The following is a 13,280-nucleotide window of genomic DNA, read 5'->3' as shown; positions in this document are numbered from 1 at the left end:
GGTCCTCGCACACTCTATCAATCAATGTATTTATTGGGTTGGGGCAGGGGGGGAGTAACGGCCCACCGCGGTCTGTGGACTCACTTTTAGTTTTTATTTACTCCGCTTTATCGATCCCTGGGGGGAAATTCACTTTTTTTTCTGTTAGAGCGCAGGAGTGATACAACTCTACCTTGTCAATTTGGTGGCTTGTGTGTTTTTTTTCTACTATCGCTGTTGGTTCGACGAGTTTGTTTTCACACACAGACAACGATCAGGGTGCTGAATTTAAAGGGAATGAGTGAAGCCACTTTTATTGGCCAGGAAGTAATCCGGCTGTGTTCACTCCCACAGCGGCGCCGACGACCCTTTTTACCTGCAGTTGTGTACAAAAATACCAAAATACAGAAACTTCTGTTTTCTCTTACCCCAAAAAAAACAATAGAGCTTAATAATGGTCGCTTTAATAACCCATATCCGATTCCTCAGTGTGAATTGCTGTTCATTGGAGCAACTTTCCACACAAGAGTGACATCAGTATTTTTAGTCCTCAAGTATGTCGTCCAAAAATTCCATGGCGCTCCTCTGTTAGGCGGAGGCACATGATTCTTGGCGGAGCGCAACCAAAACCCTTCAACCCCACCAAATAAAACTTGTGGAATTCTGGAGAATTGACCCTTCACTTAATAGAACGGGACAAACAATATACAAACTGAGAAAAGAGAAAGAACTGCTGTCAACCAGAAGCTCACACAGCACCCAACTTCAGCTGACTAAACCACGCCCCTTAAAGGCGAACACTTGATAGAAAAATCCAGTTCTTTACAATCACTTTTTTTTGGGTGCTATTTTTTCTCGATGTAAAGACAACTAAAAACTGTATTTGAAGCATTGCAGTTGGTGGTCATACATACGGCACACACACACATTCTTCCCAGGTGGCTCCATTTAACACCGACTGGTGTGTGGGGTGTTCAGGTGCAGATCTCAGTGATGCACCTGGGTCATGAGTCACCCTGCCCCCGACTGTTTGAAGAACTTGAGCTATTCCGTTAGCGGTTATCCGGCGCACAGGTGACGTGCCGTTAGAAAATGTGTCTGTTATGAAATAAAAATGTGTCGGTTAGCGAGGCCACTTTAAAGTGCCTCATCGTACTTGAAACAGACAGAGCTGGGCACTTGACCCTTTTTTGCCAGTTAGTCCCCTGGCTTTATTCATAAAAAATTGCGCACGCAGTAAGAGCTGAGAGAAGGCCTTGATTTTTTTTTTTTCTACTTTAAAACAGTTTTTACACCTTGCAATTTCTTTAATCATTCAATTGAGAAGTGGTATGTGAACGACTGGCGTCTCTGTGGTGCGTCAAATTTAGCGGACATTCATTTTCACTACACAGAGATGTTTTCATTTCGGTTGTCCATTCGCGAACGGAATGACTCGAAAAATGTGAAGTGAGTGACAGGTGAGAGAGCGAGTTTGAGGAGGAGCGAGCGAGGGAGGGCGCACCAGAGAGGAGCAAGAGGAGGAGGGGATAGCAAGGGTGAGTGAAACGCTCCCCATTAGTGGACTTGAGCAAGACAGCAGCTGTGCATGGATGGACCGCCTGGGAGGACGTGGAGTCAAAAGCGACTTTTAACGCTGCCTTTTTTTGCTTTTTATTGAGGGCTTCCAAACTTTTGAGGACTTTTTAAGAAAAGCGAAAAGATGAGAGGAGGGAATTAACGACGGTTTGTCACGCATAACGAGACGCAAAGCGACGTGGTACCTGCGGGACCATTAACGCACTTTTAATTGGACCCAGTGGTTGTGTGCGTGCGTGCGTTTGTGTGTGTAAGCAGACCGGCGGATGACACCGCCTTGTGTAATGTGCAGACGTGCACAACTGCAAAGTGACCTGACTTCACTCTTGAGGTAAGACGCTTGCTTGTGTCGTCATTTCAGGATTTTTGGGGTTTTTTAATCATTGGTTTATGTACAGAATACGTCAATGTTATATGTACAATTATTTCCTTTTTTATATTTTTGGTCCAGAAGGTCTCATTTTAAAGTCGAAAAAGGTTTTTTTTTTGTTAGGAGTAGATTATAAGAACATATTGTGAGGTTGTTCATACATTTCCGGATCTACCGTTCCTAATATTTTGGCGCCCCTCGTGTTGCTTAATACAACAGCGAACATATTACAAGTAGCTCTCAGTATGATGCAGTTTGCAATAATAACATCGAATTAATATCTCTGTCAAAAATGAGAATTATTTGTCAAGTCAGACTAATCGCATCGGATCAGTCAGTGTCTATTTTAAGAAATATTAATTATATCATATTTTACAGTTACAGTGCCGAGTGTGTGTCATGTAAATTGCCCCAATAAAAAAAAAATTAAAATGAAACCGAGAAAACTTTCATAGGTGGCAAGACATCTTGCGTCTGTAAATGCAAATTATGGATATTTTTCTGAAAATTACCTAAAAGAATACGTGTGTATGCCGACAACTAATTTTGTTCACATCACGTTTATGCAAACTCAAAACAAAGCGAGCGTGTTTTTCCCATGCACACACAAGAACAAACATTAACATTGAACAGCAACACGAAACTAATTGCGGGTCATTCCTCTAAATAAATGCCACTTATTAATTTAGCACTAATTACCTGGAGTTCTTTTTTTGTTGTTGTTGTTCCTTCCCCTGAGGGGCTCGACGCAGCATCAGGCAGGCTGTGTTCACGGGCGCTCGCCCGGCCGTCGGGTTCAAAGGTCGACTCTTTTTTTTTCCCAACTGGCTCAGGTGACACAGATGGCTTCTTCTGGCTTGGTGGTCGTCTCTAGAAGATAACAGAAAGGAGGATTTTTTTTTTTTTTTAATCCAATAGGACAGTTTGTATTCATTTTTATTGCTCAAGCACCACTGCGGTATCAGCATTTGCATCTTTTTCTCTACCATCTATCTGTTGGCGAGTTGCACTTGCCCTCATTAGGGTCAAACACCCTCAGCTGGTTGCCAGATTCAAACTCTGAATCTCCTGACTAGGAGGCAAGCTCATTTTTAAGACCTTTTTCAATTCCATTCACTGTGTAATGCACTGGTCAACTTTCTATAATGTCAATTCGCTCACTTCCTGTAACTAAAAGTACTAATTTATTTATTCAGCGCCTAGCAAGGACCCAAATAATTTTTTTAAGGACCCTATTTAATTTTTTTTACATTTTTTGTTATTGCATTATTAGCACAAGTATTTATGCATGAATTTTAATTTTTTTTTAATTCTGAGTTTTTATTTATCATGAGATTAATAATATCCAATGACATACCCAATAAATCAGTGGCTAGCAGATTAGATGCTCGGCCAGCTGCATAGACCTTATCCAAATAAAAACGGTAAAAAATGTGACTGAATTAAGATGACCTCACATAACAGAATGAGGTGATGATTTAAATTATAAATAGCTAGGAGTTAGCAAGCTAGCTAGACAGGCAGCTAAATGACTAGCTAGCAAAAAAAATATTTAATTACTAGCTAGCATGTTGAAACATGTTGTAGTTATTGAATGAATCAAGGTCCTAATTCTAAATTACTAATAGCTAGCAGTTAGCGAACTAGCTTGACACAAATCTATTCTGGGTGGGCGTGGCTCCGATAAAGACATTTTGACCGATACGTAGGCTGCGCTACGATTCAACCATGGTTTATTTTCAAGTGTAATGATTCCGTGGGATTATCATTTGAGATGTTATCACGCAATAAGTTTCTTGAGGAACTCTTCAGAAGGTTACTGTAAATCCAGGATATTTCTTTCTCATAAACGGCACATTCTGCACATTTCTCTTGATATTTCCAATGGCGAGGGCTCCATTTCCAAAGGTACCAAATATGGTTGCAGTCAGAGATGCATAACATTAACAACGTGGATTATTGCGGTTGCCGTTTTCAATGGGCCAAAAGCCAATTCAAGTATTTTGGCCGCCTCATTTAGCTCGAGGGTCAAAGCATTAGAAGGCCTCGCACTCCTGATGCCGTGCACGCCGACCAACACACTCAAAAGCATTAAATGATTAGAGAATTATTCCCTCTGTGCAACGGCAGACATTTGCATGTTCTGTATTTAGAATTAAATCTAAGAGTGAATGTCTGAGGGATGTTGTCACCGAGGCCAGAGTGTCCACGCACAATGAACGACGAGCTTTGTCGGGGATCAAAGTGTGCTTGTGTTGTCGTGGGTCGTGTCGAGACAGAAACAGCCAGGATTGTCTGTTCCCTCCCGTGCGTGTGTGCGTGATGGCTTTCTCACGGCCTCGCTCTCGCCGACGCCGTGACTGACAGCCTTGTTAAATTTCAGCAAAGCATGAAACGCGACATGAAAGTGTGTGTAAAGTGATCCATGCGAGGGCCCCTTCGCCCCCGTCGCCCGTCTTAAACAGCCAAGTGCCGCTTCTTATTGGACTCTCTGCGTGGAACCTCTAATCAGAAACATGTCACCCAAATAATAACAGCATTGACACGCGCGCGCACACGCACGCACACACACACTGGGAAGGTCACTGACAGAAAATGTGCATTCAAACTTTCTGCAGAAATTAATGTGAAGGCTGAACAGTTTGAAGTTGGAATGGTTTGAAGCGGTCAAGAAAAGTGGAAGGATGAGAGGTCAATTCTGCTTTTGGGAATTTTATCGTGAAAATTTGGGAATTTAAGGAATGTGAGGAATACTTCTCAGAATTGTCCTAATCGGTGTGAAAGGCTTGACGTTCGGATGGTTTGAATCAGTCAGAAATGTGGAATGTTGTCAAAAAAAAAAAAATGCTCAGCGATTTTGTACAGTTACGGATAAATTAACCTCAACTCCAAGACATTTTTCAAAACCGGCGTCACTCGTGTGTCTATACAGGCCTGAGAAGCACAAGCTTTGTTCTTAGCATTAGCAATCGTCGCACACCAACGGAAGAAATGCCATCCGTTCTATTAAGCGCACTGATTCGAAAAAAAAAAATAATAATAATAATAAAATGAAAACGTGGCAGATTATTGACAATGTGCAGCTCCCGTTTTCCAGATAGCTGCTTGGCTCGGCACTTTGTTCCCATTGACTGTGATTGTACTCTTTTGCAAATATCTCGCGCACACGCCGCCCATGTCGATTTTGTGTGTGTGTGTGTGTGTGTGTGTCTCCACGTGTGTGTCCAGCACGCGTGGCCTACACCTCAGCAGCGTGTTGACACAGTGATTAGAGGGCAGCTGGTACACATTGCCTGTGGCTCCTCCCTCCATTTACTGTCCTAATTAGTTCCTGTCCCAAATAAGAGGGAGGAATTTTAATAGAGACCCGCTGTGGCAGACGCACACACACACACGTGCGACCTGTGTGCACTTTAAGGCTCGGCTGCATTTTTTTCCTTTTTTTTTTTTTACATTCATAAAATGTACAAGCTCCGGCGTGCGCTGATTGACGTGAGCGAATGTCACATCTCATTATAGTGTCGGCCGCCGACGAGAGGTGAAAGACAGGCCCCAGCTCCTATTGTGACCTAACGTGACCCCACCGTGACCTTTCAACCCTTTAAAGAGGAGTGTAAGGGGCTCAAAGCGGGCATGGTTCAGGGTCAAGGGTGAACAAGAGAAAGTTAATGTCCAAACTTCGAGGCCACTTAACGCCTCTGTCAATTTTGGGTTATTTACGTCCAACAATGGGGACGTTTACCAGTTTTTCATCGAATGAAACTACGCGTCGTCATTTTTCTGCTTTGTGTTGCGAGCCAAATTTGGAAGGTGCAACGACAAACAATCTTGCGCATGAATACAAAATGAGAACACTTGCAAGGAGCTGCTTTCTGCAACGGCAGGGGAAGAATAAAAAGCAAGCCTTAAGTAAGGAGGTCAGGAAGGATAAAAAAATGTAAATGTCATGTCGACTAACTGAATATTTCTGCTTTGCGTCATTTGCAGGTAAAGAAATCAAACAGTGACTCTCATGTTCCAGACCCTTCCGAAAGCAGGTAAATGAACATTTAAGCAACAGTACACACAGACACACACACAAAAAAAATAAAATAGTGGTGCACATCAAGTCCACATTTTTTTGAATGAAGGCAATGAATCTCCGCTTTTCTACTCACCATAAAGACCTCAGTGTGTGCTGTGGCAAGGGAGGGGTGCAAGCCCGTTCTTTTTGACACTAATCCTTGTGGTCAATTTTCCACATCTGCACGCGTAAATATCAAGTAATGCGTCTCGATACGCGCTCTTAATGTGAATAGCAGAAAAGACGAGTTCATGAAACACCAACTGATGCCATCACTAAAAAGACGGAGAAGAGTCATTTCCTTCTGTTGAAAGACAAAGGGGGGGGGGGGGGGGGACATTTTTTGACCCATACGAAAGAGCCAGAACACTGATTAGGTCGAATATGTGCCGTTTAGATACGTTCACGATAAAAAAATTAAAAAAAATTGAATTTTGTGATTGAAAGCCGAGTTGGAATGTTTAAACTTCTCAAGCTGAGCCAAGTCTTGTCTGGTGCGAGTGAAATGTTTAAAGCTGTCAGTCTGACTTGCGGGTTTGTTAGCGCGGCCGAGACGAGACGAGAAAGCTTGGACCCGCCTCCTTGAACCGCGACACACGTGCGCGTTTGTTTGAATTCTCCCTCCATCTTTACCATCTCCTCTGGCTTTGATGTGCCGCAAAAAAAAAATAAAAAGTGTGACCCGCCTGCCTGCGGGCGACGTGACTCACTACACACACACACACACACACGCAGCCAGCCGTACAGACGCGCTATACACACTTGAGTCAACATTGCGCCATGGCACACGTGTGGTTGCGGGTTTTGCCGCAGCGTGTAACGCGAAAATCATCGGCAAGCGTTTTATTTGTTCTACTTCTTTTTATGTTTATTTACATCCCACATGAGCAGAATAAACAAAATGACTGGACGCAAGGATTTACTGACATCCATAAGTGCGGTTCTTAACCTTTCACCTGTCGTCTCCCATCACTGCGAACCCTAACAGGTCTATGGAAATGCAGGACCTAGCCAGTCCTCATAATCGCGTGGGTGGCGGCGATTCGAGCGGCTCCAAGCTGGACAAGAACAACCTCGGCAGCCCCTCCGCGATCACCGCCAATGGAACAGGAGGTGAGCGGCCGTGTTGCTGCGACAGTAGCGCATAGAAAAGGAGAAAAAAAAAAAAAGCGGCTTGTATGCGTTGGTGATCTGGTCCAAAACTAAATTCTAAAACTTTGTTGACTGAGTAGTGAGCCTTGTGGAACGCCACAAATTTTCCATGGGCACTCTCGAGCCTCCCAGTTTCCTCATACTGGCATTTTACCTTAATTAAAGACTTTAAAATCTTCTATAGGTGTGAAGTATGCAAGCGTGAATGGTTCGGGACTTGCTTCCAATCTTGCAAGTGATCGGCAAAAGTTCCCAGTTAGAAGCATTCTTCACATTATGTTTAGTCATTTTTCTGTCTGTTAAAGCAGTCAAATGTATCCCTTCACTCATTTTATTGCTGTGGCAAATGGAGCAGGAAGCTAGCAGGAAACAAATTTGCCGACCACTGACGAGATTGGAACTACTAGATCATGGACTTGGTCCGTAGAATTACGGCTTTCTCGTAATTTTGCACTGCGCTGTTAAGTTACCATCAAATATATTTTAGAAATGAAATGTAAGAAAAGCTGTGCCATCTGGTGCACTGTTACCACATTTTTAAGGCCCATCTTTGACTTTTGATGTCCAGAGAGCATTTTTTGCCGTTTCCTTGACGTGCCAACAACGCTGGCACAAGCAGTCAAGTGTAAATACACACTGAGGCACTTTTGCCGCTAACCACTTGGCAGCGGGAACGGATGAAACGCTCCAAAATCCCACTGGAAACTATTTCCCCGACAAGAGTATTAAAGCGTCATGTCCGTCATCGCCTCAGCTCTTTCAGACCACGATATTCTCCTCTTGTAGGCCCCCGAACTCGTCCCTCCTTCTCAGCACTTTGCATCCTACTCCGACACGTTTTAATCATTTGGCGATGAGCTCACAGTTAGCGGGGCCGAAGCCGAACCGAGGCGGGACGGCACACCGGCGGCCAAAACAAACGACATCGCTCGCATTCCCCTCACCTGACATCAGCCGGCTCTGGCCCGCTGGGTGGGAAGCGGCGGGAGACCGTAACCCGTAACATCTTTGCTAATTTCCGTTCGCCCGTCTATGGCATTTTATACTATATCTAGAGGCTTTCGGACAGTTTTACAGTGAACTTCAACTAGGACTCTTTCACCGTGACAAAAATGGCTTGGAGCAATCACTTCTTATTTGGAGAACAAGGCAAGAGAGTCTTTTAATTTCCTCAAAGGGATGTTATCCAGTCCAGGATAAACTAGGGTTCACTGCACCGTTACAAAACAACATTATTATGTGCTCACAGCATTCCCGCCTTGCATTTTGTAGGTGAAAACATGACTGTTCTAAACACGGCTGATTGGCTGCTGGGCTGCAGCAGCCCGCCCCCAGCACCAACCTCCAAGGACTATGGTACAGAGGTGCATGCGTGTGAACTGACAGCAGCCCTTACCTACATACAGCCCAGATTGTACTTTTAAGGCTAATGTTGTGTTTATTTTTGCTGAAATGGCTCGGATTGCTTTTGAGTTTGCTGGGAAGGTTTTTTTTTTTTTTTTTTTTGCCTGTGATACTGCGTGCATGTGTTTTGGAATGAAACATTGGCACAGTTCTCATGATTTTCGGACAGTGGTGGGCAAACTGCGGCATGTGTAAAATCAATAAAGATCAGAACAACTAATTATTATAATAACATAATAAAATCATAATTTTGCCAAACAAATGGGAAAAGGTTTCCCCACCACTGATATAATAATTTAAAATTTTTGTTCAACAACAGTGGTACCTTGACTTACATGCCCCAACTTGTGAGCCACCACTTTTTCATTTTTGTCATTTTTTTTAATATGGATAGACAAAATTAAGATACTGTAAGTCAAGGTATCACTTTACCAACTTCATTCCTTGATTTGGTCAAATCGATCATGCAGAGGGAACTTTTGCAATGGCATTTTATGTCCACACAGACGCACGCAAACATTTCCACCAATTAGTCCAGTTTGCCACAGTAGGAGCGCTCCAAAAAATGCAGAACCGCTTTAAATTGTATGGCATTGCTTGGTGGAAATGTGGCTCAACACGTTGGTGTGTGTGTGTGTGTGTGTGTTCCTCTTTGCGTGCCTCACCTAAGACTCAAATTCCTAACTTAACTTTATTTCAAAGTGAAAACAGAGCCCATGAACAACAGTGATGCAGTGACCACGACAGGCGACGCAGTACTGGACTCGTACGCCGGCTCAGGTAACACACGCATACACTGTGCACACACACACACACACACGTATTTTGGGGTGTGAGGAACTTACCATCAAGTGGAGGTGTCCACTGGCACACGCACAAACAACGTCATCAATTTGAGCGAAGCGGCAGCCTCGCTGATAAACTTCAATCCCGAAACGCGACGGCTCGGTCTTGGATGACGTCGGCCACAATGCTGCAAAGAGGAAGCGTTTTATCATTTGGGGTGACACACACTGTGAGCAGAGGATGACTTATGGGCGACAGCGTTTATTTAGCTAGTCATCTGGATTTGATTATTTTGTATTCATTTCTCATTCAATTATTTGTTATTTGATTTTAAATTTAAAAAAAATATGTGTGAGTGAAATAATCCATCAGACGCAGTATTTAAAGTCACGTGAGCAATCAAGATTGCACCTAGTAGTAGTAAATCAGGCCCTTTATAAGGATGTTCACCTTTTAAATTGATCTACTGAAGTAATATTTTTCACAATATTTAATTTTATCGATACACACCTGAAAATAAAGTCATCTTTATTAGTATTATAAGGACGTGTATTTATAAAAAGCTTTTAATGGGTAACTTTTGTTTGCAGTCATCACGAGCAGCGGATACAGTCCTCGCTCGGCGCACCAGTACTCTCCTCCGCTGTACCCTTCGAAGTAAGTAGCCTCTTGCCGTCAAGCCGTGTGGCCATCTCCTCTATGCAGCTCATTAACAAATCCGCTCCATTTTATCCCCCCTCACGCAAACAGCCCAAACACAAATAATTTTGTTTCGTTCCTATCAGCACAAGTCATTTACCTTTCTGCCACTGTGAAGTGTCGAATTGCCAGCTGATTATGAAATGGTCGACTGGTTCATTTCCTGCTTCAGGCCGTACCCTCACATCTTGTCCACGCCGCCCGCCTCGTCCATGCCGGCGTACGCGGGCCAGCCGCAGTTCAGCAGCATGCAGCAGTCCACCGTCTACACGTATTCGCAAACGGGGCAAGCCTATGGACTGTCCGGCTACGGTAACAAGACACACACTCTGATTTATCCATTGAGTAAATAACAGAATGACATCTTGTCACTTTCTTATTAATTTAGACCTGGGTGTGATGCTGCCAGGCATCAAGACGGAGAGTGGCCTGGCGCAGAGTCAGTCTCCTCTCCAGACGGGCCTCAGCTACAGCCCCGGCTTCACCACACCCCAGCCCGGACAGACGGCCTACTCGCCTTACCAGATGCCAGGTCACTACAATAGAAAAAAAAAATCATAATAATTATAACAATAAAAATAAAATGAAATAAAAACAGTCTTGTTCTGTTCTTTTGCCACTCATTGTCTTGGTGATCTTCCTTCCAGGTTCAAGTTTCACACCTTCTTCCGGCCTCTACGCCACCAACAACTCTGTTTCCAGTCCCGCCAACTACACTGCAACGCAGCAGGTACCAAGTTGCAGCTTTTTTAGCACATCTTGTTCTCAATCACCGCAGTGGCCTAATACGAATAAAAACAAAACAATTGTTCGCTACTTCTGCTTGAAGCATAACTGTTAAACATCTTAAATATGAACTTTCCCATGCAATCTCCCTTGGCATTTGTCCGCATCGCAGCAGATGTTACACAAGCGGATCCAAGCAACGTCATCGGACGAGCTGAAGCTTTGTTTTTCCTCAAAGGCACATTTGCAATAGCATTTAAGGGAAAAAAAAGTATTTTTACAGACGCGGGAATCAAATAATGCAACGATTTTACAATAGAGACACACTGACTTTGTTGGGAATATTTAGCCGGGTCTGTTGGATGGATTGTTTCTTTGGCAGTAAAAGGGTTTTAATGTGTGCGTGTTTGTGGGGCACGCACTCGTTTACAAAGCCTTTGCAGATTTAGTAGGAGGACTCGTAAAACCGCCTTCTCCGCCGGCTCAGTAAAAACCATCAAAACCAGCCTTTTGGGAATGTAAAAGAAATCCGAATGGAGGGAAATCGAGATAACATCGCGGGGAACGCTATCTTGTTAAAAAAAAAAATAAAAGCCACAAAACATCCCTTGTGATCTTGTTCTCTCTGCAGGAATATCCCTCCTATACAAGCTTTGGCCAAAACCAGTACGCCCAGTATTATTCCGCCTCCACGTACGGGACGTATATGACCCCCAGCAGCGTGGATGGCAGCGGCACCACCGTGGCCGCCTACCAGTTGCAGGACCCCGCGCCGGCCATGACCGGCCAGGCGGCAGAACTTCACCAAGGTGGGTGTGCCATGGTTTCCGTTCGTTTTTTGTCACGCTTATACCAGGCGCGGGCAAAAGTTGGTGCCACATTCGAGTTTCAAAAGAAAAACCAGAAAGTGTGATCTAGATTAAAATCTACAACATTGTTCAAATATACCAAACATTTTCACAAATTGGCACTATTGGTCTGTCCTCACGTCCTCCTTTTTTTCCATGCCGAGATTCTTTTGCGGTGCTTTGTCAACTCATCGTTTATTGCAGCACTCATGGTTCTTATTAGGCCTTCGGGAAAAGAAATTGGGGAAGATGATGTTTTGTTAAGTATGAAAGACTTTTTTCGTCTGGTCGAGGCTTTTTTCGTCCATCATCACTTCCATGTGTCCCAATACTTTTGCCCATTTCGAACACGTGCAGACCTGCCCCCCCCTCCCCCCCCTTCCCCCGCTTGCTGTAGTTTATCTTGGCTGAGCATATCGTGGCACTATTACTCGTTCCCTTCTTGTGCCTTCCACCTCCACCCCCCTTTGTTTCCCCCCGTTCTGATTGAGACATAACAATATGAGAGGCCAAGCTCGGTCGGGTTCGAGTTACCGCAGTGTGGTGGGAAGCATCTGGCCTTTTGCGGCATGCGTGCAAACGGATTGTAGATTTGGACGGTAGCTTTTGGAGAATAAAAGTGAAATGCACCGTTACCCGATTTGTTTGTCTGCAAACCGCAGGAGACTTTGACACAGTGCAGAGGCCCTCCACGCCCATCAAGGACCTGGACGAGCGAGCGTGCCGGAGCGGCGGGTCGAAGTCACGAGGCAGGAGCCGCAAGAACAACCCGTCGCCTCCGCCCGACAGCGACCTGGAGGTGACGCCAAGGGCTTCGTTAAAGAGCACTCACCTCGAACGTCCATCCTCATGAAGCGTGTTATCGTTTCATAATGTGCATAATTGCTTTGTTTTCGCAGAGGGTTTTTGTGTGGGATCTGGACGAGACCATCATTGTCTTTCATTCTTTGCTCACAGGCTCCTACGCACAGAAATATGGCAAGGTAAGACACGGAACACTTTTAAAACCACCGCAACCACGTCGGCCATTACAGACGCCATCACAACTATATAAAAAGGCACTAGAACGGAATGAAACTGTGCTGCAACATGACAAATATGACAACATAGAAGCACAAATGCAGTTCTTGTGCGTGTGTTTTAAAGAAACGCTCAATACCAAAGGCCGATAAAACAAGTCGAGTCTTGGCTCAAGAGCGGAGAACACTGCGTGTCCTGTCTCGGGTGTAAACAAACAAAAGGGTCGCATGATGTCATCACAACAACGCGTCCTTCTGATAAAGTCGACTTAGCGTCTCCGGGCTGGGTGCTGGCCAACAATTTGCACAAATGCGCCTGAATGTATGCCTTAAAATAAGAGCATCCCCCCCCCACTTGCATGAGATATAGTGGCAGCTGTGTCTGTTCACACCTCTCCCAAAAATAGTGTTTATGCTGTTGGCATAGCAACCGCAGGACCTGGGTAGCCCTCTCTCACACGGGCCGCGAGGATGCATTGGCTCTGTATAATGTTTCCCTTTTTATGAGGACAAATAGAGCGAAGCAACACTCTCACACTGTGTCATAATCTCCATTTGTTATCACAGGAAGTGAAAAGAATTCGATCCACTCCGCCGTGACGGGGAAACTGCCTCTTTAAGATAACGTCTGATGTTTTCAGTGACAGGACCAGCAT

At 44.4% G+C, this 13,280-nt stretch overlaps 1 protein-coding gene across 9 annotated transcripts in view; it reads left to right on the top strand.

Annotated features, from left to right (window-relative positions):
• Positions 1 to 13,280, top strand: part of eya4 (EYA transcriptional coactivator and phosphatase 4) — a 29,727-nt gene that overhangs the window by 12,079 nt on the left and 4,368 nt on the right. For 5 of the 9 annotated variants that reach the window (XR_015840116.1, XM_088285566.1, XM_088285564.1 and 2 more), the window contains exons 1-11: positions 5,429 to 5,844; positions 5,915 to 5,964; positions 6,979 to 7,103; positions 9,249 to 9,326; positions 9,923 to 9,989; positions 10,204 to 10,343; positions 10,420 to 10,563; positions 10,679 to 10,761; positions 11,389 to 11,566; positions 12,268 to 12,404; positions 12,505 to 12,588. Coding sequence is in view for 8 of the 9 variants with exons in the window: in XM_088285566.1 (XP_088141692.1) it covers positions 5,596 to 5,844; positions 5,915 to 5,964; positions 6,979 to 7,103; positions 9,249 to 9,326; positions 9,923 to 9,989; positions 10,204 to 10,343; positions 10,420 to 10,563; positions 10,679 to 10,761; positions 11,389 to 11,566; positions 12,268 to 12,404; positions 12,505 to 12,588 (1,335 nt within the window). In the remaining variant the exon portion in view is untranslated. Of the gene's footprint in view, positions 1 to 1,509; positions 1,889 to 5,428; positions 5,845 to 5,914; positions 5,965 to 6,978; positions 7,104 to 8,414; positions 8,499 to 9,248; positions 9,327 to 9,922; positions 9,990 to 10,203; positions 10,344 to 10,419; positions 10,564 to 10,678; positions 10,762 to 11,388; positions 11,567 to 12,267; positions 12,405 to 12,504; positions 12,589 to 13,280 lie in introns of those variants that run through there. The other 4 variants (XM_088285572.1, XM_088285570.1, XM_088285571.1 and 1 more) reach the window with 4 other exon arrangements.

This window comes from Idiotropiscis lumnitzeri, chromosome 21 (genome assembly GCF_059441095.1).
Source record: "Idiotropiscis lumnitzeri isolate Australia: NSW breed Sydney's pygmy pipehorse chromosome 21, RoL_Ilum_1.0, whole genome shotgun sequence".
NCBI lineage: Eukaryota > Metazoa > Chordata > Actinopteri > Syngnathiformes > Syngnathidae > Idiotropiscis > Idiotropiscis lumnitzeri.
The sequence above is the reverse complement of the archived record's forward strand: the minus strand, read 5'-3'. Positions and strand labels throughout refer to the sequence as shown.